We start from the raw sequence: 23285 nt of genomic DNA, 5'->3' as shown, positions 1-23285 counted from the left end.
ATTAATAAATGTCCCTGAAAGACAACGCATATTGATAATAAGTCTAACGCACGCATGTAGCGTGGTAGACTGATCGGTTCCAAAGATAAAATTTCCTCGAAAATTGGAGCAAATAATGAAGATGGTCAAGTCGAGGTGCAGTAAAAGGTCTCTTGAAAGACATCAGACATGATAGTTTCCATAGAACCTCAGGTACCTGAAATAAAGAGCTCTTAGTAAATTATAATTTTTCATGTCTACAAAGATATATGGAATCGAAACAAAATCGACGTCGTTATAATTTTGTATACAATATAGCGCTTAAAATAATGCAATGATGAGGATCAAGATTTAAGATCTGCATATAAATGATTGGCCAAATTGAAAGACGCAAGTATGGCAGAGTTGAAATTCTCAAAAGAATTGGAAAGTTTTCGGACCAACAGTCCATACAACTAAAGTTGTAATATGAAAATAAAATTAAGTGAGATAAGGCAAAATTGATTACACGAGGATTTTGCAAAGACCTACGATTGATTATGAGGAGTTATGTTCTCCAGTGGTGGATACAATGACTTTCTAATACCTTAATAGTCTGGTATTACAAATAGAGAATTGATATGAGTCTAAACAAATATTGTGATTCAGATGATATTGAAAGTTTACAATAAAGTCAATGAAGGATTTTAATTATCAAATCATGTAAAGTAAGTTCTCTAGAACACAATGATTGTCTTGTATATAGTCGTATTTGAATACGTTACGATTATTGAATATGTTTAGCATAAATGGAACTCCTAAAGAGTTTCCTAAGGTAGTTGAATACTTGAAAGGTTTATTGATACATCTTAATGATGGAATTCTTGTGCATTAATAAGCATAAACATTGAAGAGAATGTACATGATGAGTACAATATCTCAATAAACAAATAAATTATACAATATGGATTTTTGATATGTGATACAAGATGATGTGTTAATGAGCAAGTTTATGCAGCAAAAAATCCTGGAAAAGTGAATGCGTATGCATAATTTGTCAAGTTGAAAAGAAATCCATGATGGATTAGTAAATGCATGAACTTATGCTTATTACGTATGGATTAAATTATTCGGATTGAGCTTGGCACAAATTAAGAGATAATTTGATAAAGAGGGAGATAAGTGGATATAAGTAGCCACACTTTTATCAAAATTTCACTCTTAAAAGTTCATAATAATCATACAGTGATTATGTACGCATCATCAAGAGAAACTCATGAGATTTTAAAGAGAAAATTCTTTTTGAAAGACATTGACAAGTGATTATTGCTTGACTTATAGTTTGAGTATATGTGTAATTATATGTTTATCAATCCATCAAAGTACATCTAAAAGATGTTGAGACATTTTACCAAAAACAAGATTCATTCTTTGAGTATGTTAAAGGATGTCCAACAATGCACTTTATATCATTTCCTATCTGAATACTGAATACGAAATATTATTGGTTCGAAAATACCATAATTAAATGCATATGTTTATTATGTCGCACTGTTAGCCGTATATGATTATTATTTTCTATATTATATTTATCAGCATGTGTCATGCTAGGAGACATCGGAATGAGTTAAAACATATATTTCAGGTATGGAAGGTATGTGTTTATAATTTACTAACCCATCAAAACAAGTTTGGTTACTCTTGTTGATGCAGAGAAACACAACAGGATCATAATGTTTACCAGATTAAGCAATAAAAGTTTTCACGTGAAGATCATATAACACTATTCAACTTGAGGATTCAAATGTCAAAGGACGAAGACGCAAATGATTGACTACAAAAGTTTTGGGTAACTTTCACAGAAGATCGATATCTACCATTTTATGGATATATATATTAGGGGGAGACAATACGTGCTGCACTCTTTTTCCCTTAGGTATGGTTTTGTCTCATTGGGTTTTCCTAGCAAGGTTTTTAATGAGGCAGCATCTCCAAGCGTATTAAGTTGATAACCAAGGGGGAGTGTTATAAATATATTATTATTATTATGGTTATCAATACCTAATATAGATTAGGCTTGTTCTCCAAGTTATCTTCTCCTATATATATATATATATTCCATTGTACCCAATTGTATTACACACCTATTAATGAAATCTCTCTCTTTCTCCTAACATCTCATTGACATATTGTTTTAGCTATTAGGCTTGTTTCAAAACAATTATTATTATATTTAATAAAACGCTTTTAAAAATAAAAATAAAAAAATAGCTAAAAAAACGGGGTGGCAGGGTGTCGAACCCGCGACCTGCCCCCCATATCTAATGTATTATCCAGCTGGGCTAACCAGCTACATGCATCATAACCCAATAACGTTAATCTATAAGCACATTGGCCAATAAGCAGAAACATATATGAACCCTAATAACATCAATCGGTTAATCCAATTGATGTTGGGTTAATTGATGATAGGGCTTTTGATCTACATCCAAAACCGATCTTAATCATATATAATAATTATCTAAAATTGTTTCAACTGAAGGTGAACGAGGCTTGGTTAGTGACGGCCAAAAACGCATTCAGGATGGTATCGGGATCAAAACTATAATGCAATTGATTATGGGGGTATTATAGGCGACATGTTGAGGATGCCGTGTGTGATTTTAATTGTAGATACATGATCGTTTATATAGAAATCCGATATTAGGGTTATGGTTTGGCTAATACGGGATAATGATGAACGATTTGAAATTATTTAACACGTTTATATTGTTTATTAAGCCGAAAATAAGATAATTAGGATAATTACGAGATCAAATACGAAAATTTCAAAGTTTAAATTAACAGATTATGGTTTCGAGTTCAAGAAATTGAATGTGAATACGGGTTTGGCATATGGATACCCAGTTTAGTGATACGGGTTAAAGAATAATTACAATTTGGACCCTGAAGTTTGAATATGAACCCAAAAGGGTTAAGACTTTATATTTTGCGTTAATTGTGTAAAAGCACAAAAGATATAATTATAAATAATTAAATATTAATAAAATAATCAATTTAACTCGATAAAAGCGATAAAATTTCCCGAGAATCAAAATGGGTTGTGTTAATATAAATAATAAATTTTGGAAAGTCCGAGTTGTTACAATAACTATGTTAAAAATCATGAGTTTTCTAAGGGTAAGGCATACTCGTGCATGAGATTGGGTTAACTTGGAACCTTACCTGTTTACCAACCCAAATAATATTCGGGTTATCGGTTTTGGGTTATTTGGTTGCAGGTTTGTCTGGTCTGTTTAATTGACATTTGGGTTTCTAAGGACAAACTGGAATGGATACATTACAATTTAACTTGGCATGGTATTCAGTGGGTAATAAGCACAACATATCAAATATAAAACCTCCTAGTATGTCCATTCGTTAAACTCATGCAGAAAACACATATAGTAACTACAAAATGTCTAATTAAATAAGCACAGAGCCAAAGCAAAAATGTATCAACCGAGCATATAAACTAAAAAATCAATGTTAAATTTTCATGTTCACAACAAAAAAATATCATACATACATACATACATACATATATACATACATACATAGATACATACATACATACATATATTTTTATTGTTTATGTATTATATGTATAATTGAATATTTTAAGTAAACTCAGGTGTGACATTCGTCATTTTCCGATTCGATTCGTATTCACCCTTGTATTTGTTTTTATTATGAAAATTGACCCGTTTTGTATCCCGAACCTTCCAATAATATAAAAATGATGAATTTTATGTTACATATTTGTTTTATGGTTGTCGGATCTCAAAAACACATTTTACAACCCTTAAAATGCCCCTAAAACGCTCAAAACGAACTTTAGGGACTAAAACTGCCAAAGTTGAAAAATAAGATTTTTCCTTTCGCGACCTTAGTGTCACGCTAAGATCCCTTAGCGTCGCGCTAAGAAGCCCTGTAGCAGCCAGATTCGTTTTTTTGTTGATATTATCACTTGTTGACCCTTTAAACCAATGAGAAAGCTTGGAAACCTCTAAAGAAACTCAATGGATATCTCTAACACATTATCCTTCATAAAGCAAAGCCGCACCACTCATTCTAACCTACTCATACACTCCAAACACTCTCAACAAAGTTCTAAGCTTTAACCTTCAAGTTCTTTCTTGTTTGACGTCTAAGAGTCAAACAAGAACCATTATTTGTTTCTAACTAACTCCATATAATTAAAGATTGTTATTACAACATATATATTATATATATACCCCTTGTTTCCTTTGGCTTTCACTCCTCCGGTCATGGTCGGTTGAGGTGAAATGCTTATAAGGCGAGGCTACATGGAGGATTATTGCAATCATTGTTAAACACTTTAATTTATGCTTTAATTTTGTTTAAGCTTGTTAATATTGTTTAGTTCTTAATTATTTTAGTTTCCAAATCATTTTAATAGTTCAATGGTATTTAGGTATGTGGTTACCATCTTCGGTTTCATCCTGAGTCAAGAAATGAAGCAAAACCGAACTTTTGTTTAAATACTTTATTTTTAACATGTTGTATGTAAGACTTGAGTATTATAATTTCTAAGTTTATTCTAATGAGTTCCATGGTATTGGGTATGTGGTAACCATCCTCGGTCTTATTCCGAGTCAAGGACCGAACCATGACCGAACTCTCGTTTAAATGCTTTATATATTTAAAATGATTTAACAATGTGCTACATGTAAGATTTGTGTATTATAATTTCTAATGTTACTTGATGAGTTACATGGTATTGGTTATGTGGCAATTATCCTCGTTTTCATTCCGAGTCAAGGACCGAACCGAAACCAAACTCTCGTTTAACTTGTTATTTAATTGTTTTAAAACAAGTTGTATGAAAGATTTAAGTGTTTAAGTTCTTTTATTTAAACTTTTGTGTTTGTTACTTTAATATGGATTTGTTGGACCCAAACTTGGTCACACATCAAGTCTTGGACCAACTAAACCAAAAAAACTGAACTAAACCGAGTTCACTCGCTTGAAACACACTAGTTGTATTTCGGGCCATCGAATCTCACATTTTCTTTGAGATCTTTTACAAACTAATTATAAATGTTTTCTTAAAGTACTTGGTATGTCGGATCCAACTTGATCTTATAACAAGCTTGGACCGATAAAACCGAACGCTCGCTTAACGATGATGTTTAGAGTTTCTCCTTTAATAGAACATCTAACATTAGTTAAGTCTTTGTTTTAAATAATTTATCCCATGATATTTATCACTTTGGAATGTCGGGTTCGGACTTGACTATTTATCAAGACCCGAACCGACTAACCGAACATTCATTAAAATCCCGTTTTGGTATATCTAACAAGGGGCCGTGCACTATTGCATTAAACCAATCCCCACATATTTACTTAACAAAGGTTAAGTAAAACTAAATGGAATACCGAAACCCGATTTCGAGCAAACTTACTTTTCAAAAACTTTTACTTCAAGTTCTTAAATATTTACATTTTAAACCTCAAACTTTGATTAATTATTTAACTTGTCATTATATTTTACTTTAAATTCTTTCAAGACCATCTTCTAAACCGAACCCCTTTTAACCTAGACCTCACTCGTTGAACTTATTATCCCGGTTTATCACAAACAACCCTTAAAGTTATTTATTTCATGTGAGTACTTTTTCATCCCCCGTTTTCATCTTTACGTTTTGTGGGTGGCATTGCATACGTATTTAAACAAAAGTGATTTATACATTGCGTCTCAAACCACAAAACTCTATAGTATATGTTCACTTAAATAAATGCTCGATTTGGTGTTATATTCTCTATATGATTACTTGCTAACGTGTTTATCGCTTTCGGTTGGTTTGCCTCAATAAGCATGATCATACGCTCCCCTAACTATTCTAGCTTAAGTGCTAATAGAATAGGGCCTCATTTTCTGAGTGTATTTGGTTGTTACCATATAGAAAGGTGCCTCATTTCTCCGAGTACGATCGGTTGTTACCGATTCGAAAAGAGCCACATCAATTTACTTTCAAGTTGTTTATCCAAGTTGTGTTCTTTTATTAATTGTTGCATATACGAGTTTGTGGAGTTCATTCTATATTTATTATACTCAAAATCTATGAAAATTACTCACGAACATTCATGTTGACAAAGTTTATTTTATGCAATGTTACAGGTTTGATAATTGTTTGAACGAAAATTTGAGGAAAGTAGCTTGTTTTGAGACCCCTAAGTAATTAGTCGAATAAACAATATATATTTGTTTACTTGTATTCAGTTTGTTTTGTACGAACAAGATGTGTTGTTTATTGATTTATGAAATTAATGGGTTGATTAAATATTGTCACTTAATAGTGTCATAGTGTTCTTGAGCAATCCGTTGCACCCCGACATGTTTCGCCGCTTTTGGTCGGGGTGTGACATCAGGTCAATAGGGTTTACCCAATTAAACTTCTTTTAACCAAGTTACCAAATCTGTAAGGCCCCGTTCCCGGTGCCCTACTTTGGCGTTTGATTTACTCAAACAAAGTTCTAAATATCAGAGTTAATTAAAATTTTCGCGGAAAAATATTAAAAGTCAACCATTCATTACATAAGTCTCAATTTAAAATAATATAAAACATGTCTTTTTAGTTCAAACATTAACAACTGAGTCTTCAGATGCCAGCTTCTTTATTCATCTGCCATGTGTCCCCCTTCAAGCTAGCTGTCTCATCTTACTCACCTGCATGCATAATAAAAGTCAGCTACGCTGAGTGAGTTCTAGTTAATTAGGCATCATACAATACATTGACATACTTACATATATACGTATCCGAAGATACATATTACATACTTAGCTTGTTACCTTTCATATGTATACTTTCTTTCTTTATTTCATACTTTCATTCATACATTCTTTCATACCATCACACTTTCATACTTTCATAATACATGCATAACTATCTTTACCATCTCAGATATTATTAGGGTTTGGTCTCTTTCATCTCTATCTCAAATATTATTAGGGTATGGTCCCTTCTTTCCATAAGACCATACATACACTTCTTTACACGTACATTCTATTATATACATTCATACATATTCTTAATCATTCATATATCATTCATGCATCTTATGTAAAACTCACCTTTCCTGGTGATACGTGCAATATCCGAAGATCGTTCACGTACCAAAAACCATTCATTCATAACCTCAGTCATTATCACATAAATCATATAACGCATACACTTACCACTTAGGATAAGTGTATTAACTGATCACATCGAGTATGCACACAACCCCGAAAACATAACAAGGAAGTAGGGCTAGAAACTCACCTGCGTCATGTTACGTTCATTGTTAATGGTTATTCCTTTCTTTAGCTGTGCGCGACTAACTGTTTAATAAACAAAATATTAAATACCGCTCTACTCATTCTTTGCTTACTTAATCTTAAGCGTCGAAGCCGGTTTTACTTCATTGATCCTTAACCGGTTAGTTAATCGTTACTCATTAACCTTTAAAGTGTCTTTCATTAATTAATATAGTCCAAGGGATTTTATGAAATCAAATCATTTTACTCTAAGTCCAAGGGCCTTTCTGTCATTTGTTCAAACTTCGTTCGTTATCCGATTCCTTAACGAATGAGGGTTCATTTGTTGCCTCCTAACGCGTGTGTTCTTTCATAAAGAATGGACTCATTCGTTACTTCTTGACAAATGGACCTTTATAACGAATGAACTTTTATAACGAGCGAACTTTTATAACGAATAAACCTTCATAGCGAATGGACTTTCATTATGAATGAACCTTCTAACGAATGAGGGTTCATTCGTCACCTTTTCGTAACGAATGGCATAGCGAAATGCATCTCATTCGTTATTCTTCCTTAAAGAATGACCATCACGCGTAGAATGTCAGAACATTCCCTGACATTCCCTTAAATTCCCAAATCAAGCGCCGCCTTTCCGGCGCCGTCGTGCCGAAAAACGGGCAGTTGCCGGTTAAACGTGTTTTACACCGTTTTTCACCCCGTTCGATCCGGATCCGAGCTAGGGTGACCCCTAAGCTCGTCTATCGATCGGATCATACTCGCATCCGGATATTGTGACTTTAACGGTTGAGGGTGTCAGTTCATCGTTGCGACTAGATCTAGCGGGTTTGAATCTATACAAGATCGTAACATCATTACCTCGGATCGATGCTCAGTTTCTTCTTGTTATTTTGGCTAGAGAAAGAGGGAAAGATGAGAGAGAGCTTAAGTGTGTGTTTTGGATGGTGTATTGAATGAGTGGAAATGAATGGATTAATGAATATTCATAGTTTATATATTATGGGTCATGGGTCATGGGTCTAAGCCCATAGTCTTTGTTTCTTCCTTACCAATCCAAGTCCATTACCCATATTTATTAAACCCAACACAAGTCCAACTCAAAATAATTAATATTAGTATTTTATTAATCGAAACAGGAAACAGGATGTTACAGAATCAAATACTACCTTTGGGTTTTGGGTAAGAGAAAAAAGATTGTAGCGTAGTTGTATAGTAGAAAAGTAGCGAAGCATCAATTCTCGTATATTGCCCAGTCGGCTACCACAGCTCTCTTCTCACGAAATCTTCCTTTACGTTGATACATGAGTTGGACAAAGAGAGGTCCTAAAAATCTTGTACTTAGAGCCATAGATAAAGTGGACTACCCAAATAATATTCGGATTATCGTGCATGAGACTGGGTTTACTTGGAATCTTACTTGTTTACCTACCCAAATAATATCTGGATTATTGTTTTGGGTTATATGGTTTCGGCTTTATTCTGGTCGGTTTAATCGACATTCGGGTTCTAAGGACAAACTAGAACTGATATTTTACAATTTAACCTAAAATGATATTCACTAGATAATAAGCACAACATATCAAATATAAAAACTCCCAGTATGTTCATTCGTTCAAACTCATGCAGAAAACACATATAGTAACTATAAAATGCCTAATAAAATAAGCACAGAGCCAAATCAAAAATGTATCAACCAAGCATATGAACTAAAAAAAGAATGCTAAATCATCATATTCACAACAAAAAAACTTCATTTGTACATACATACATACATTATAGACTTTTCTGTTATTTATGTAATTGAATATATATTATGTAAATTCAGGCCAACCGAGTTTACCAATTAAACTTCTTTTAACCAAGTTACCGAATCAAATACTACCTTTGGGTTTTGGGTAAGGGAAGAAAGATTGTAGCGTAGTTGTATAGTAGAAAAGTAGCGAAACATCACTTCTTGTATATTGTCGAGTAAGCTACCACATCTCTCTTCTCACGAAATCTTCCTTTACGTTAATACATAAGTTGGACAAAGAAATATCCCAAATATCTTGTACTCAGAGTCACAGATAAAGCGGACTACCCAACGCCTTTAATATTCAAGTTTTGTCTTAAAAACGTTCGAGTTAATTCGAGCCAAGTTAAATATCCGGGTTTCGGATAAAAACAACTCCCCTAGATCCTAGATGGGAGCCGATAATGAATTGGGTTATTGAATGAGGTTGTCATTATTGGTGGTCTAGTCTCAATCATATCATCCCCACACCACCGATACATACACCCACGTATCAATCTATATATTGATATCTACACGCACACATTGACGCTGTCAATATATATATATATATATATATAAATATAAATCAGGTTTCATTCTTGTTCATCTTCCTTAATTTACACAACATCAATAGGTGGGTGAGAGGTCTCTTCTCATCTCTCTCTCATTTCACCAGCTCTGGAGTCAATCCCAAGGTATCAGATCAATTCCATTATTATTATTATTGCTCTTCAATTCCTTCATATCGCATCAGATCTGTATTGTTTCCGTTTGTGTTTTGATCCGGTTCGATTAGATCTGGTTTCTAGGGTTTCTATTTCTGTATAGAGTAATTTACAGCTGGATTCGTTGAATTAGGTACGTTTTAGTTGGCCAGATCTATAAGATGATGAATATTATTGTTGAACGTCTTTTTTAGGTGTTGAGTTAGGTTATTAGGTATTGGCTTATGGAAATAGAATGTTGTCAGGTGCTATGTGAATTGATGGATCTGGTGATAACGATGTAAAGTTATTGCTAGAGAGATGATTATGATTATGATTGTCTGCATTATTATGTCTGTTTCCTTTTTCATCTTTTCTTTAGTGTTTGTATCCGATTAATAAGTTGCATTTACCTCTTCATGTATGGGAATTAGGTATGTTATTAAGATGTATGCTAGATTACTTTATAGCTTTATTTATCAGGTTTAGATGTCTCATATATGCCACTTCATTTTTGTATAGGACATATTTGGATGTTACTTATATTAAGAATGAAAACTTGTATTGTATCTTGGATCACAACTTCACAAGGATGTAATGGTTCATGTGGTTGCCAAGGTTTTAGCGTTTTAATCATGTCTATGAGCATGTCTCAGAATGTATAACATGAAAATGTTATATTGTAGGAATTGTGATCATGATGTTCGTATCTTCTAATAAAACAGGTGATCTGTGATGTTACGCATTTATGAACCTGCAGCTTAGTGTATTGAGCGACCATAGTCGTATTAACAGATATATTTAAGGGTAAAGAAGACTTCTTATCTACCATATATATAGACAATTTCATAATTATCGGAGAGGGTGATGTAACGTAACATTTTCGTGCAAAGTTATTTTACTTGGTAATTGGTATGAAAGTTAAGTGAATGTAAGGATATTAAACGTTTGTTTTGACTAGTTTTTGGTCATTACTAATCTTGTTATAGTTTTGTTATTTGTTTATAATCTCATGTTTATTACTTCATTAAGTGTTTGACATGATTTGAATTGCTATTCCTGAGTCATGGAAGCTGAAACGGAAGTAGAAAGTTTATGCCAAATGTTTGTTTAGTGTTTCTTCTAGTCAATATTCATCCTGCATGCCTGTAGTTGTTTGTTTCCTAGTTGTAAGCTCCATGCCATAGACATAATTTCATAAATTGAAATCAACACACTGAAAATGGAAAATTAATATCAGATTTGCTCACTACATACTTTTCTTGTTTTTGTGCTAGTAGGTTTCAAAGATATTATCATTTCTAAACGGCTCTGCAATCTAATATAACTTAGTGTCCTAGTGAAACTGGCTGGTTATTTCTTTAAAATGACGTGATTTGTATAGCTGGGTTAGGGCTGGCATAACATGTTAGATTGACAGACACGATAAGACATGATATGATAAGACACGATTACCTGTGGTGCTAGAAACGAACACGGCAAGATAACTGATCATGCCATTTTTTCCAAACACGAACACGAGCCTGTTTAGAAACAGGTTAACACGAAACGACCTGTGTAGGAACCTGTTTAAATAGAGAGGAAATAATACATATTTATTGAAACAATAATTGCTAAAAGTTCCTAGAAGTCTTAGTAAATACATAAATAAATAACGTCAATATAATAATCCTTAACATATCTGAAACAAAAATCTATAGAATTCATCATTAATAGACGACATTCTTTAATAAAAAATAAACAATTTTAAATTAATAATATCAACAGGTTATTAACAGGTTAACAGGTGTTTAACCTGTTAAGACACAAATTATCTTAACCAGTTTGACATGTTTTAACTTTTAAGACATGAAACCTGTTAAACTCAAACCAAACCTAATATCAGTGTCATGTCGTGTTAACTGGTTTGTGTTAGAAATTGCCAGCCCTAGGTTGGGTATTGCTCTCTCTTCTAATTGTAGTAATCTGTTTTGTCATTCTAACATACCTTTTTTTTTCCCAGTTTGTAAAGGTTTTAATTCCCCGTGAGACATGGAGCAAGCACACCCCTTGTCAGATTATTTCCAGAATCAGGTTATCTCATTCCAGAAGGTTCTTGATTGGCGTTCTCTCATTCCTAGAAGTTTCCCACTTTTCTCTTTTGTTAACTGCACCTAGGGATCATCTTGTATACAAGTAGTTTAGCAGGCGTAATGCAAGTTTTTTATGACATAGGTGTTGGATCTTTTAGTGAAAATTGACAAGTAAGCCTTTTCACCTATTAACTGAGATCTTTACACTTTCACTAGTAAGACCATTTTCATCATATTTGTACCAATATTCAGGGCACTGCCGATACAATACTTCAGAATTTTCCAAGACCATTTGCTGAGGTAAGCATTCAATTATTTCACTATACGTTTTCCAATTATCTGTGCTTACACTTGACTATGATCTCTTAATGCAGGCTGAACTTTGCATGTAAATGATGACTTTTCATACACCGTTAATTGTTAGTTGTGAATTTTCCACTTAGATTTACAAAGAAACTTGTATTGGCTGAAGATTTTCCAACAACAGAATCATTAGCTTCAGGCTTTGTTGTTTGCTACAATATTTCAACTTGTTATAAGCATCAAGATGCCTTGCGCTTCTCAGTTCTCTTTTTTATATATGCCTATTCAATGTCTGGGTGTCATTGATCTGGTGTTCTTTATGAATAAGGCTATGAAGCCTGTCCATCAGAAGCATACTGCTCTTATGATCATGCATCAAGAAAGTTGAGGGTGGATAGCTAATATTATCTAGTTCTATAGTTGTTTTAAAGATTAAGTCTGTTATTTCTTCTTCTATGTTTGTGTCTCTCGTTCGTAAATAAGGTGCTACAAAGTTGCATACAGAAAAATGGAAAGGTGAGCTTATTATTCTTTCTTTGTTTGTGATTTATATCATAAATGATCATGAAATTATAATTAAGGTGTTGGATGTATCTTTTTGCAGGTACAAGATAATTAAAGAAGTTGGTAATGGAAGCTTTGGGGTTGTTTGGCGAGCCTTAAATAAGCAAAATGGTGAAGTGGTAAGTTTCTACTAGCCTTTTTTTTATACGCCTGTAACTTGAACGCAGGTCTCGTTTATTCAATTATGTTCGTGAGCATTCATTTATGTTTGCTCGTTATGTTCATTTATGTTTGTTAGTTTATGTTTGTTTGTTATGCTCATTTATGTATCCACTTGTTAGGCTCGTGACAATTTAGTCTAGTTTATTTATTTTTTGGTCCACACATTAATATTCATGTTTACTTTTAATAGGTAGATGCTTATCATGTTCATTCATATTCGTTTATCTGTGTTAAGTTTTATTTGTTTCATCGTTTCTTTATGTTCGTGAATTGTTTGTTGTTGATGAACAAACATGAACAAGTTGATTTTCTAATTGAACGAGCATGAACAAGTTCATTTTCTTAATGAACGAACACGAACTAGTTCTGTTCGCATATCTGTCTGTGTTTGATCATTTGTTCGGTTAAAGTTAAACAAACGAACATGCCCTGTTTGTGTAATCGAGTTTGTTTGGTTCGTTTATATGCTTACTTTTTGGTAATTGAACTGATTGTGTTTAATTGAAGTTGATTTATATTTTTGTTATTTTTACAGGTTGCAATTAAGAAAATGAAGAGGAAGTATTATTCATGGGAAGAATGCATAAACTTAAGAGAAGTCAAGGTAAAATAAGCTTTTTAATCATGCTTTTCAACACTTTGATGCATGTGACTAGACTACTCTTATTATGTTGGCAGTCTCTGCGCAAGATGAATCATCCTAATATTGTGAAGCTTAAGGAAGTCGTGAGAGAAAATGACATCTTATACTTTGTGTTTGAGTACATGGAATGCAGTCTCTACCAACTAATGAAAGATAGACTGAAGTTTTTCTTGGAAGCTAAAATTAAAAACTGGTGCTTTCAAGTGTTTCAAGGCCTTGCATATATGCATCAACGTGGTTACTTCCATCGTGACCTTAAGCCAGGTGATTATCATACATTTAACTTAAAATTGGATAATTTCTCAATGTCCTGTAATCTATATTATTGCTATTGTTAGACGGTTGTATATAGAAGATTAGTATGCAGGGGTAATGTCATCTTTTTGTTTGTATAGTTTGTTAGAGGCTGTTAGTTTGCTTTTTGGTCGTAGCTGAGGTCGCTATTGTATTTATTTTTGTCTCTCTTCATCATGGTATCTTTTATATATTGAGGATACTATGATGAAAAGAGAGAGAAAGATATATACAATAATGACCTAAGCTAGGGCCTCAATGCAAACTAACCACCTCTAAAGAACTATAAGAAGGCAAAGACAATCATACTCCTGAACACTAACTCATAAATACACCTGCCTAACAATTATTATTATTATTTATTTTATTGCTTTTGTTTTGGCTGAATGTTTGCATATTCTATATTATGCTGCAGAGAACTTTCTTGTTTCCAAGGATGTGATAAAAATAGCTGATTTCGGTCTTGCACGTGAAATTGTTTCCCAACCACCATACACTGATTATGTTTCAACACGCTGGTAAGTGATTTATCTTTTTATTTCCTTTGTATGTTGGTTTTCTGTTTGTTACCCGTTGCTGAAATATGATTTTGGTAGGTACCGTGCTCCTGAGGTTCTTCTTCAGGCAACAACATATGGTCCTCCAGTTGGTGAGCGGATGAATCACATGTTCATATGTATGATGATAATATTTCATATGCACGTGGATTTTATTTTATTTTTTTGTGCACTTAACAGATATGTGGGCAATGGGAGCAATTATGGCCGAACTGTTTACTCTTCGACCACTTTTTCCAGGTTCAAGGTGAATGATTGATTATTTAATGCCTGAAGTTTAATAATTAATCATGATCATTCTGTTGAGTTACTCTCACGTTTTTCGGGTTTGTTAAGTAGAGTTAACTTTTCTATTACTCCCACTTTCATTTAATGCTAATATGATGAAGCTTTAGATTATTGTTTCCTTAAATGTGATTATTAATTTTCAAGAGTTAGGGAACTGGAGTAGTTGACTGTTTTGACTTGAACATATGTAACCGGATGTTTTTATTCCTTTGTGTGTGCAGTGAAGCAGATGAAATTTACAAAATTTGCAGTGTGATAGGCAGCCCGACAGAAAGCTCTTGGGCCGAGGGACTTGAGCTTGCGAGTAATATCAATTATCTGTTTCCAGAGGTTAGTTCTTTTGTTTTATTATAATAAGAAAATCTGTTTAAAATTATTAATTTCAAATTTTCAATGTTGTGAATTCCTGCATTTATAGAAAACCAAATAATTGATCAAAAGTTTTCACTTTATCTTAGCAGCTTGGTGGTGTAAATCTTTCTTCATTGATACCATGTGCAAGCAAGGAAGCAGTCAACCTGATTGCAGTAAGCCCTAGTTTATAACTTTATTACTACATTATATATATTTATACTTACAAACTAAAAATTGTATATGTTTCGTTGTTATGTTATATCTAGTCACTTTGTTCTTGGGATCCGTGTAAGAGGCCTACAGCCTCAGAAGCTCTTCAACATCCTTTCTTTCAGGTAAAAAACACACAAGTTACAAACAAACGTTATTACAGGTTAAAATTGTAAATATGTACTTGAAGATCAGTTAACTATTGTTTTTGAAATATGCAGAGCTGTTACTATGTTCCACCATCTCTTCGTCCTAAATCAACTACCATCGCAAGGACACCTCCATCTGGTTTGTTGACTTTCTTTGCATTTCTTCTTTACTATTTTTGCTGAAAAATATTGTAATTTAGTGAGGCTTTGCAGCAGGAGTAAGCGCGAGGAAGGTTGTGGAGCAGAAATGTGTAAAGAAATATCCGGGGTCTATGCCTATATCAAAGTCAGTGGATACTATTGCTTCATCAGCCAAAGTGCACGCATCTCTAGGCGCCGGTGATCTATTGATTATATTTTGGTTAAATTTTGTTTTATCATTAGTCGGTCTTCGTTTATACTCATGTCTTGCTTAAATTTGTTACAGGTGTGCAACGTAGACTGGAAATGAATCGATCGGTGTGTGATTAAACATAATAACTAGCATAATATGTCATAATCTCAACCTCTATATATATTAAGTTGGTATTTCTGATATTAACATCTTGTTTCTTGGTTTCAGGATGGAGCGAGTGAAAAGATAAATAAGAACACCGCTAGGCAACCAAAATACCAACCACCCATAAAAAACAATTCGAGTAAGAATCTGTTCATTAGATATAAATACATGATATCAGTTTAGTATGGTGATGAAAAACAATTGTTGGTATATTAATGTAACAGGAGGAATGTATATGGGGAAGGGAAGAGGACATGGGATCGGGGACACAGCTGAAAAGTTGGGAAATATGTCGATTGGGTCGGGAAGAAGCGGTGGGTCGAGGCTACTACCGCCAGCACCACCACCAATGAAAGCAGGAGTGGCGGCAGCACATGGTAGATCATCAGACTTGTTTACTGGAAGGTCTCAAGTTTATAGCAGTAAGGTGGCGGGATAACTATATTCTATGCTCTTTGCCTAAATATGTTACCGTGGTGCTGTGTTTTGCGTTTCTGCCTGTGAGAGAAAGTCTTGTACTGCTGTGATTGAGTCGTATCTGGTTTGGAAATAAGTGTTTTAGTGTCTGCTATATTATAGCCCTGTTTGTGTCTTGTTGGTCGTATTTTTATATCATGAAGTTTGATTTTGTTTCTTAAGTTGAAGTAACTTTCCGATAGTTGTAGTCGAACTCAGTTGAAACTTTCCGATGATTTTGAGCTTGCGCCACTTGTCACCATGTTCTAGTGAAATTTCAAATTGCTTTTGTTAGGTATGAGTAACAAGCTAAAAGTTGAAACATATTTTTATTAGAGTCTCTGTTCCTTGACTAATCAGAGCAAAAAATCTCGAAACGAAAAGTACTAAAATAGGAATAAGACTTGATATTGTAATAGTCTGTTCTTAAAACTTGTTCAGTTGCTTTGTTTATTTCTATAGCGCTTACTGCTGCTTAGTGGCGAAGAAGGTTGTGGCCTCTATGGCTCTATACCATGAGACTGAATCATCGTTTGATTTGATTTGACCCAAGCAATATTTAGCAAACAAAAATTGTCCAAACCAATCATTTGTTTGCTTATAAAAAACTGCAGTATGGATTACAGGGTGTTCTCTAGCATCATAATTAACACCCCACAAACCCTAATTTCTTCAAAAGGAACAAATTTAACACCACAAATATCAACTTACAATCGACGCGTCACAATAAATCCACTTCAAATGCCGAAAAGAAATAAATCCATCTCAAACACCAAAAGGGAAAGAGCAAATCGCTCAATATAATATTTTAACTTAAACGTACGGATATTACAAAAAACAATAACAAAGTTTTCAACGCCCAAAACCGCGCCTTACCATAAAAAGAAAAAAAAATCCATCCCTAAAACCCCGACAATAGTATGATTAGTGACCGATGCTTGTATATGATGCCGAACCTCGACTAAGTTAAGATCTTTCCTGATCTTGGCTCTATATTCTTCAATCTCACAACTGCTAATACTTAATAGGTTCAAGTAATGTATATAATTTAAAGATATTGGGTTTGTATCCTCTCCCTGTTTTGTTCCCACCAGAGTTTAGCATTCACTTCACCAAACTTTTCCCGACTGCATCAACACAAGAAACCCAATTACACAATCTGTATAATAATAAATAAACGTGTAAAGTGAATAAACGGTTACCTGAATCTAACACGACGCAGCTCTCTAGTGCCATCCATTAACTGTCTGATAGTAATGTAAACACCTGGTTCATCTTGCTCGACCCACTCAGACTCCATATCACTAGCGTTACTAACTGAAACCGAAGGCTCGTCTCTAGAGTCAGTTGTAGTCCTTGATGCCTCCATTGATGACCCCTCGCCCTTGGACCCACCTGGCCCGTAACCACTGGGCCCCACATTGTAAGGCTGATTTCCTCCATAGTTTCTATTCCATTCCTTGTTAACTGATGGTGTCATCATTGGACTTTCTCTTGCTGATGCTAGGCCTAGTCTTGAGTAAGTAGAATCCCTCTGCATAATATTTAAACATTTATATAACTTATAAAAATAATAATTAATATTCATTAGTTACTCATTATTGATTTATTGGTTATTACCCCGTCTTCAGATTGAGATGGCGTGTTTAACGCTTGACAGTTGAATCTTTGAACATTGTAAAGCTCCATTATGCGGTCATAGTTTTCGCCCCACCATCTCTGAGCTTGCCATTTGTTGAACATTTCTCGGCTTTAATGTATTGAAATATTCAAAAATATCAGCTTTTGTTTTAGAAACAAGTTAAAAGTCCTAAAACGGAACAAATATTACTAGGCCTGTAAACAAACCGACATTTTCCAAACGAACACGAATGCGCTTATTTACTAACAAACGAGCATGAACAACAAAACTCCGTTCGTCTAGTTGTGCGTGTTCGATCGTTTGTTCAGTCAAGTCAAACAAACAAACACACACAAGTATGCCTCGTTCGTTTTCGTTTACCGGCCCAAAAAACAATTAAGAAACAAGTTCTTACTTGAACCGAATCCGTTTGAGGTCATTCCCACCATCAGGCAACGAAACAAAAGTAATTTGAACTCCGGGTTCGACCTGGGCCATCCATTCTTTAGGTTCATCATCTTCCAAAACCAAGTGACCCGATTGTCTAGGGGGTTCAAATCCTCCACTTTCATGATAAGGGTCATTGCTAGTAAAGTCCCAAGCTGGAGTAGAACTCGAGCTTCCCTGTTGCGTATAGTGGGGCCCACCGGACCCGGTCTCAAAATCAGGGTACCCTCTTTGGCCTTTCTTGTAACTGCCAGGTGGCATAGGTGGTTTGCCCTTTGAAGGTCCAGAAACTTTTAATGCATCTTTGATCTGCACATTGTAATACAACATTAATTATGATTATTATTATCATGTGTGTTAATTCTTAACTAGGATTATGTTTGAATGGATGTGAGGGGTCAGTGAGAAACAGACAAAGATTCTAAATGGTAGGTCTAACGTAGACACTCGTGTGTCACTTTTCCCAACATGATTGTGCTGTCTTTTCCTTAAGATATACTGTTGTTACATATCCATCCACTTTTCTTTTTTATTTATGCATGTGTGATTGGAATAAAATTTAACCATCATTCACTCTATCTACTATCTCTTTTTTTGATATTTGAGATTCTTGTCTTCCTTTTTTTTTAAATAAAAGTAACAAGAGAATCTCAAACCACAAACACAGTACATTAGTTGGTCTACTAAGCTTGTAAAATATCATATTGAAAACCATGAAACAAATCTTTCCCTATATAAGTATATACTTCTAGTAGGCTTGTAAACGAACTGAACGACGTGTTCGTTTCGTACTTTCGTTCATTTAACTTTGATCGAAGAAATGACCGAAGAACATTTAAACAAACATGGTTTTCTTGTTTGTGTTTGCTTGCTAAGACAATGAACGTGTCCGCGTTCGTTTATATATGTTCGTTAATGGTATAATAAACGTAAACTAATGCAACTGAACATGTTATGAACAAACATAATTATAGCAGGAAAACCAATTAGAAGTAAATGTGAATAACAGCAGCATGTTGGACCTACAGAGTTATTAAAACTTGACTATTGTGTAATGAGCCGTAAAAAAAATTAAATAAATTAACATGTAAACACATGAACTTAAACAAACGCAAACGAACATTAACGAACGAACAAGTTATGTGTTCATGTTCGTTTGTTTAACTAAGTCAACAAATTTGTTTATTCATGTCCTTTTGTTTATAAAGTAAACAAACATAAACGAGATTCCTGTCAGGACGGATCAATAACAAGTCATATAACTTCTAGTTGCTGTACAGTTCAACAAACTATTTGTCAGTTGATCACGTGTCAAAAAGCAAGTTTTATATGGTGCATGTGGATACAAAGGACCTCTAGGGAGCTATGTGCTACATATATTAATATAAGTATAAGATACTTAAGTGACAATGGTTCACAAACATTTAAAAAAAAAAGTAACATCAATTTAATGCAGGAGCCAATATTTACTGATGCAACTAACAAATTTATCTACCACTGTAAACTTTCATTTTTGTTGAAAAAAAGTTCACTTGATGAAAAATCAGAAAAGAAAAGAAGCCACCAACTTTCTTGGGCAGTTCAAACATTAATATAATTATGTCAATTTGGGTATTCAGTTAATAATTGCACTTAAAAAACATTTATTTCAAACTAAATAAGGAAAGCCTAGATTAGAGTAGCAGTTTCATTGCATTATTTTCATTTAATAAAAAATAAAAAAAAATCTCAACAGATCCCCATTTTTTCGACCATTGAAGATAGAAAAACATGTGGGCCCCCTTCTAATTCCAAACTAGATATAGCAACAATTTAGTTAAATTAGAACCAGAATCATCCAAATTTGTAACATGGATTAAACAGTTGTCACACATGAACCTATATTCTTGTTGTCAGAAATGTTTTTAAGGATGTTATACAACATGTTGTACTTAAAACAAAAAAACTTTAAAAAGTTGTAAATAATAATATTATTTGGTGGAGGTAATAAATGTTTTCATAAGCATGGTCTGAGCAATATTTTGTTTTTATAAGGTGGAAAAAAGATACATAGAACAAGGGTAACAAGCAGATAAAGCAAAGAGACTACTGTTAGTAATAGGCAACTAGGATGAGATGAGGACAAATTTATATATATTTCTAACATACGCACACTGCGTACGTTAGAGAGCGACAGTAGGTAAAGGAAGCTAACCTGCGCCGTCAGACCTTTGACGGCTTCTTTACTGGTTGCAGTCCCACGCGCTCCCACTTCCTCTTTCTCATCTTCTATCTGTTGCTTCGAACATGTTATACACGTCAGCATCTTCTTGTGTCTTTTTTCCTTAATTCCTCTGAACACACAAAGAATAAAACTTACTTTAGCACCTTTGGAGGTAAATAATAATATGGTTTGAAAGTAGTCATGTATTTAATGTTGATTTATTATTAATTGGAATTTAATTAATTGTTATAATAATATCTATCGGTTTCAAAGAACCAAATGAATTAAATATTGGATATTTCATACAAGTAATATTGGTTAAAAAGTTATGAGATTTCTTAAATATTTAGATTGTAACTGATACAAGGTTATCCTGCTATTTATTTACCGGGCCCCACAAGAATCTCGAAATGGAATCATATTTGCAAGTATGAGATATTCGAGCTGTTCGTGAGCTAATTTAGACCGGCTGGTAAATCAGGTAAAAGTTAAACGAGCTTCATCCAAAGATAAAAATCATGTTATAAACAAGTTTGAATTTAATATACGTAGCTTGATTAGAAACAAAACAAATCAACATATTATTTATAGATGTAATGTAAGATTTTAATAAATACCATATAAGCTAACTAAATTATAATTTGCATTTAATGTTTTTTTATGTCACCATTGGACATCGACAGTCTCACAGCCAACATGAGTGAAGTAAATCACGTGTCCTAGAGCAAAGTGCATGATGCCAGGGTTAGTCAATAGACCTCCACAATAGATTCCCACTTTACCACCAACGTACAATCGTGGGGACTATATATAGTTATAATAAATACATAGAATGGACATATTAAATAGTTGGTAAATACTAATGAAAACAAGTCTAACTCGGGATTTGAAAGTAGAGTTAGATATGACCCGAGAACGCGTACTCTAAAATCAAACAAGATAAGTTCAAACTTAATCGAGCGCAACCTCAACCAACTCTTTTTAAGTAACATAAAAATACCACTAAAAATTTTATAATAGGAAAAGAAAATAAAGCACAAATCTTGTATCGTAATTTCATTAATTACACTTAATTAATTACTCATAAATTTCTTTTTCATTTATGATTAAACAATTCTGGTTATGCTAAATTGGCAATTCAAATATTTGAAAAATCATAAAAAAAAAACATTAAAAAACAAAAAGTACCCAATTAAATTAATTGCTTACACTTATATAAAAAAGAAAAGAAAATTCCAAGAAAACAATTTCTTGGGACAAAGAAAAAGAAAGAAAATAAAGAGAAAGTGCATAGAGGCCTCCGGGATCAGAAACCCCTTTGCTTTACCCATTTTTAATAAAAACAACCTTTACCCAACCTTCCAAATCAAACACACATTTATTCCAAATTATTATTATTATTATTATTATTATTATTATTATTATTATTATTATTATTATTATTATTATTATTATTATTATTATCATCAAGTAATAATAATCAATCCGATCAATGACATCCGTTAAAATTGAAACAATAGCATGGTCCATGCACAAAAATAATATACCCATAAATCGAGAAATAGTTCAAATTTTTTTCCGTTTCAAAAGGAAATAATAATAATTCAATCCGATCAGAATAATATTATTATTATTTATATTAACCAGGATTTTATTCCATGACTGGATTGAGAACTTTCATTGTTCAATAATTTATATGAGAGAGAAAGTGACGTGTGTGTGAGAGAGACAGGTGGATCGGATGATCAATCGTTGTAAAAGTAAGTGTTACGAAATGCTAAACAGACAAATCGTAACAATTTTATGCATGTGTTGCCTTCGAAAACGACTCGAAGCAAATCCAAAAAAAAAATATATATAGAACTTGTTGCACGCATTTTTAATGTACATGACACTACTTGTGATTAATGAAAATTTCAATTTATATAAAAGTAGAAGAAAATGTAGAGAATTAATTAAATCATTAAAAGAAAACTTACAAGTTTTTTCAAAATGTTGTGACATTCTCCGGCGGATAATTCCGGTCCGGTGAAGCTCCGGCGAAGTGTATGGATATGCTGTGGTGTGGTGTGGTGTGAGTGGATGTACGTAAAGAATATGTTCAACCAAAAATAGAGGAAGAGACAATAAGAGAGAATCCTTGTGGTACTTATATAGTGGAAAAGACTTAACGGCGTTTGTTTCTTAACGGAAAAAGTTTACTACCAGTTTATCCTTCTTTCTTTTCTTTAAGAGATACCTCTCTTTACCATTAAGTACTAGAAAGTACTTTTTTTTTGAGTGGTTAAGAAACTTAACTGTTGATTAAGACAAATATTGCTCTTTTCACGAACTGGTGATGGGGTTTAAGACGGAACCAGATGTTTTATGAATCGGAGAAAATAATGGTATTTATTCATGAGTAGGTGAATCATAAATATTTTTGTAGTGCGTTATGTAACAAGATTAACAACATTCACGGTGTGCATCTCGGAAATTTATATGATAAAAATACGACACATGGTTAGTAAATTAATGATGTAAGATGTGCGTATGTTTGATTGGTCTTAGGTGTTAATAATACCGACTTTCTAGGAACCACGATCGTATTATTATTCTTGTCGAAGTTGTTATATTATTATCGATTGGTGATTAGATAAAAAGAATACGTCCGTCATTTATTCCTTGATTAAGATCATGATTGTAATTTCATGAGGCTCGTTT

General features: G+C 33.4%; 2 protein-coding genes across 4 annotated transcripts; one reads left to right on the top strand and one right to left on the bottom strand.

Moving 5' to 3' along the window:
• The first annotated feature begins 9595 nt into the window (after positions 1-9595).
• Positions 9596-16493, top strand: LOC143615437 (cyclin-dependent kinase F-4-like). Of its 2 annotated transcripts, none has more exons than XM_077088635.1 (18): positions 9596-9751; positions 11763-12003; positions 12085-12132; positions 12207-12651; positions 12740-12818; positions 13397-13465; positions 13540-13768; positions 14214-14316; positions 14395-14447; positions 14536-14602; positions 14865-14973; positions 15105-15170; positions 15264-15332; positions 15429-15495; positions 15570-15695; positions 15784-15815; positions 15919-15994; positions 16080-16493. In XM_077088635.1, exons 4-18 carry the CDS (start codon positions 12644-12646, stop codon positions 16292-16294), a joined length of 1368 nt encoding a protein of 455 aa, XP_076944750.1. In that variant the 5' UTR covers positions 9596-9751; positions 11763-12003; positions 12085-12132; positions 12207-12643; the 3' UTR covers positions 16295-16493. The 2 variants fall into 2 exon arrangements, with proteins under 2 accessions (XP_076944750.1, XP_076944703.1); XM_077088588.1 differs by having other exon boundaries at positions 15102-15170.
• A 665-nt stretch (positions 16494-17158) lies between these two features.
• On the bottom strand, positions 17159-22652 carry LOC143605107 (protein BREVIS RADIX-like). 2 transcript variants are annotated; one of them, XM_077081410.1, is made up of 6 exons: positions 22562-22652; positions 20574-20712; positions 18348-18688; positions 17932-18061; positions 17514-17845; positions 17159-17438 (listed from the first exon to the last, which is right to left on the bottom strand). In XM_077081410.1, the coding sequence occupies exons 2-6, from the start codon at positions 20682-20684 to the stop codon at positions 17360-17362; spliced, it is 993 nt and encodes a 330-aa protein (XP_076937525.1). In that variant the 5' UTR covers positions 20685-20712; positions 22562-22652; the 3' UTR covers positions 17159-17359. The 2 variants fall into 2 exon arrangements, with proteins under 2 accessions (XP_076937525.1, XP_076937479.1); XM_077081364.1 differs by lacking the exon at positions 22562-22652 and having other exon boundaries at positions 20574-20739.
• Positions 22653-23285: the final 633 nt, after the last annotated feature.

Source organism: Bidens hawaiensis, unplaced genomic scaffold, assembly GCF_021521415.1.
Source record: "Bidens hawaiensis isolate Kalapana, Puna unplaced genomic scaffold, B.hawaiensis_p1.1 tig00000237_1, whole genome shotgun sequence".
NCBI lineage: Eukaryota > Viridiplantae > Streptophyta > Magnoliopsida > Asterales > Asteraceae > Bidens > Bidens hawaiensis.
The sequence above is the reverse complement of the archived record's forward strand: the minus strand, read 5'-3'. Positions and strand labels throughout refer to the sequence as shown.